The 4,205-nt window shown below is 46.9% G+C and overlaps 1 protein-coding gene across 1 annotated transcript; it reads right to left on the bottom strand.

Moving 5' to 3' along the window:
* Positions 1-2,519: 2,519 nt before the first annotated feature.
* Positions 2,520-3,851, bottom strand: LOC123407286. The gene has a single exon (XM_045100392.1). It carries the CDS (start codon positions 3,798-3,800, stop codon positions 2,808-2,810), a length of 993 nt encoding a protein of 330 aa, XP_044956327.1. The 5' UTR covers positions 3,801-3,851; the 3' UTR covers positions 2,520-2,807.
* Positions 3,852-4,205: the final 354 nt, after the last annotated feature.

Genomic DNA, 4,205 nt, shown 5'->3' with positions numbered 1-4,205 from the left:
TAGATACATCCATATTTAGACAAATCAAAGACAAAAAATTTGAGACGGATGGAGTATTTGTGAATGAGGAAGAAAAACTTAAAACATGCATTCTCCTCTGGTTATGGTGGCATCGAAGGGGCAAAGCTAATGCTGGAGATGCCATATAGACAAATGATGAAATGTCTTTCTCAATTAACCATCATCTTTTTTTAGAAAAGAGGTCATCGCCCAGCGTTAAATTAATGATGCCCTAATTAACATCATTTTGCCAAGGCTCTGAATTTCATGCAGAAGAATAGAGGTGACGTGAAAGATACCGCGTTGAGATGGACACCACCCCCCGCGGAAAACAGATGGTGATTCCCGAGCGGAGACTCTCTCTGGGAGCTGGGATTTCACCATTAGAAACCATGAGGGCAGGCCGATGGCAACACGGGCAGGAAACCTGGAGTATGTATCTGATGCTCTCCATGCTGAAGCCTGGCGATGTTGCACGCTGTCAACACAGTAAACCAACTAGGATGTGACCGGGTGATGTTTGAAACTGATTCAGTTTCACTGAAGCAGGCCGTCACTTCAGAAGCCTATGATTTATCTGCACTAGGTGCTGTGTTTAGGGGAATAAAGTTTCAGTTGAGAGCTAGCATGTCTGATTTATGTACTCCGTATTAGACACTGCCCGAGGTCTTGTAACCAAGCCGCGCATGGCATTGTCTTAAGTATGGGGTCTTGTGAAATCTGGCTTGGGCCAGTTCCCTAACTCTGTATTAGATGCTGTAGCTGGCGACTTGCCCAGCAATGCCATGGAATGGAACGCAATTTCAAAAATATCATGAGCACAATATAAAGAGCATCGGATTTTGGCTCAAGAAGAGATTGGGAACAAGAGCAAGTGCAGTAATACTTAGAAACATTTTGATAAGCAGTTAAATCACATTTTGATAAGCAGTTAAATCATGGAAAGCATGGAGTGGCATTCATCAAAAAATCTTGCAAAACGAATTGAAAAATCTGATGTCTCGCTGTGATTGGTCAGGTAACCTTTCCTTTCTGTCTTACACTGACGGAACACGCCATGAACACCGCACACTAGCCCTGAAGAAAACAGCATGGCAAATAAATGAACATAGAAGTACTTGCTGGTCTCAATGAATAACTAGCGAGTGAGAAGATATTTTTCCAAGCAACTGCCAGACCGTTCTGTTTTCATATATTCAAAAGCAACTAGGTACGCTTCATCCCAAATTCTGATAAAAGACGCACGAGGCGTTTATAGTGAACTAAAACGTCTTATATTACTTTACAGAGGGAGTACTGAACATGAATGAGTAAATAAGAATCAGTAACCAACTCTTCCGTTTTTGGAAGGGCCATGCTGACTTTCAGCACAATGATCTTCCAACCACTCCAAATGTAACAGAACTTTAATGACTCATTTGGCACTACTAAACACCAATAACTGGTATTGTGTGCAAATTAAAGGACCACAGTACACTTACAGTGCAGCAGAGAAGCTCACATGAGTAGCCTCACCATACGGAAACTACATACTCCCTCCGTCACAAAATTCTTGTCTTAGGTTTATCTAGAAATGAATGTATCTAAATATTAAAACGTGACTAGATACATTCATATCTAGACAAATCTAAGACAAGAATTTTGGGATGGAGGGAGTATAAGATATAGTACAGAAAAGTAACTCCCAGGTTTAATTAAAGCAAACTAGATTGAAAATTTTCAGTCTTGTTACAGAGAATAACATACTAATATATACTCCCTCCGTTCCTAAATATAAGACCTTTTAGAGATTACACTATGGACTATATACGGATGTATATAGACATATTTTAGAGTACAGATTCACTCATTTTGCTCCGTATGTAGTCTATAGTGTAATCTCTAGAAGGTCTTATATTTAGGAACGGAGGGAGTACATAATGTATTTCCGAAACTATGATGGCAGTAAATCATGCAGTAAGCAAAGCAGTGGGCCAGTACAAAAATAATTCTGCCACAACCAATACAAATTAAAAAAGATATTGGTGACTAAGAAAATCCACACTTCAAAACCAAAGAAGTATGACTAGTGTCCTCCAAGCCTCCTAACTGATCAGTCATAGAGTGAGGTTTCCCACTTAACTTCCAGCAAGTGGTACTGTGTGCTAATTAAAACATACAGTTCTTATAGTGCAGCAGAGAACCTGGCGTAAGTAGAATCACCACATAGAAATTACATCTAGACATCTACTCCCTCCGTTTCTAAATATAAGTCTTTTAAGCGATTTTACTAGGGGTCTACATACGAAGCAAAATGATTGAATGTACACTCTAGAGTATGTCTATATACATCCGTATGTACTTTATTAGTGAAACCTCTAAAAAGACTTATATTTAGGAACGGAGGGAGTAGTACAGAAGAGTACACCGAGATTTTATTAAAGCATACCAGATTGATATTTGGTAGTACAGAAGAGTAACATCTATAATGATGTTCTGATATTATGATACTCATGCGGTAAGAAAAAGCAGTAGTCCAGTAGAAGAAAATGCTAATTGATTTGTCACAAACAATACGAATAAAACAAGCATCGAGTCAGCGACTTGGTTTTCTGTGTTATTGAATCAGCACGACATATATACAGAAGCTCTAACAATTGTTCTTACCAATCAGAAGTTCAGAACAGCTACATCAATCGACACTTAAAAACCAAAGAAGTATGACCCTGCAACCTCCAAGCATCCTAACTGAGCGCGTCAAGAGAGTGAGGTTTCTCACTTAACTTGGATGGAATTGCAACCAAGAAATGCCACCAAGAAACCCCTGCTCACATCTGCATAGGTGTACCCAACTGTGCTGTGGAACCACCAGCAGAACGCCGCCTCGCCCGCCGCTGCTCATAGTCGGGGTCATCAGTGGGCAGCTCATAACGGCATACCGGGCATGAGTTGCGTATGGCGAGCCACGGCCCAATGCACGCCCCATGGTAGACGTGCGCACACGGCAACCGTGTGGCGAGCTCCCCCTGCACGATCCCATCCTTGCACACGGCGCATCCCTGTGCAGCCTCCTTCCCACTGATGGCCACCACCTGGAGCCGCTCCACCACTGCCCGCGCCGCAGGTGGTGCCCCCCCCACAGTCACGTCCGCCATATGCCCCGGCAGCACCTCGAACTCATCGTCGTCCAGCGGCACCGGCAGCACCTCCCAGCCAACGCTCCGGAATATGTCGTCGAGGTCCCGGCCCTCGTCGCCAAAATCGAAGGGCGGCTCGTCGGAGAACATGGACTCGTCCTCCCCGCTGTCGATGCCCTCCATGACGCCCAGGATCTCCCGCTCGCTGAGGAAGCCGAACACGTCGGCATCGGCGTCGCCTCCTCCTCCTGCCGTCCCGCCCCCACCGCCGCCCCCAGGGACGGAGGCGTCTCCGGCCTCGGCGTCGGCGTCGTCGGCGATCTCCTCCCACTCGAGGCCGTTGGTGAGGTCCTCCTCGAGGTCGTTGGCGAGGTCCTCCTCGAGGCAGTCCCAGAAGGGCGGGGAGCGGGCCGGGGAGAGGCTGCGCATCCGAAGGAAGGACGGGGAGAGGCGGCCAAGGCCGAGGCTGAGGTCGAGGTCGTGGTCGGAGTCGAAGGAGAAGGGGGAGCCCGGGTCGGGGGTTAGGGTTTGAGATTCGATGTCGAAGTCGGGGGAGATGTCGGAGTGGGTGAAGTGGTGCTCCTCCTCGAAGGTGTCGGAGAAGGAGAGGTAGCCGGGCTCCCCCAGGGACCCCGGCCCGTCCTCGTCGATGCCGAGGAAGAACTCGTCGGCGAGCCCCGCCATGGCGGCAGAGGAGGGGAACGGGAGGGAGGGGAATTGAGGTGTGGTGGGGTGGGGCGGGGTGGGGTGGTCCGGCTCGGTCGTGGTCGTGTGGAGGCGTGGCGTCTCCGTCTCTGGTTGGTGGGCAAACTGGCTGGGCCACTCACCCACTCCGTCCGTCCGTCCTCACGCCGTCACGGCGTCACCTTCGTCGGAATACGTTTCTATGTTCATAATACGTAATCACATCATTTTAGCAGATCCGACAAACCCTCGTCCCGCAAAAATCTTTTACGGACTATTTTAAAACTTTTTGACGCGTTTACGGGATCTGTTCCGTATTGAAGGACTCCGATACAACAAAAAATAAATCATAAGACAAATATTGACAAGTGTTTACATATGAATACATAAAATTTATTATATATA

The sequence above is a fragment of the Hordeum vulgare genome, chromosome 7H (genome assembly GCF_904849725.1).
Source record: "Hordeum vulgare subsp. vulgare chromosome 7H, MorexV3_pseudomolecules_assembly, whole genome shotgun sequence".
Lineage (NCBI taxonomy): Eukaryota > Viridiplantae > Streptophyta > Magnoliopsida > Poales > Poaceae > Hordeum > Hordeum vulgare.
Note: the sequence above shows the minus strand (reverse complement) of the source record. Positions and strands in the feature narration are given on the sequence as shown.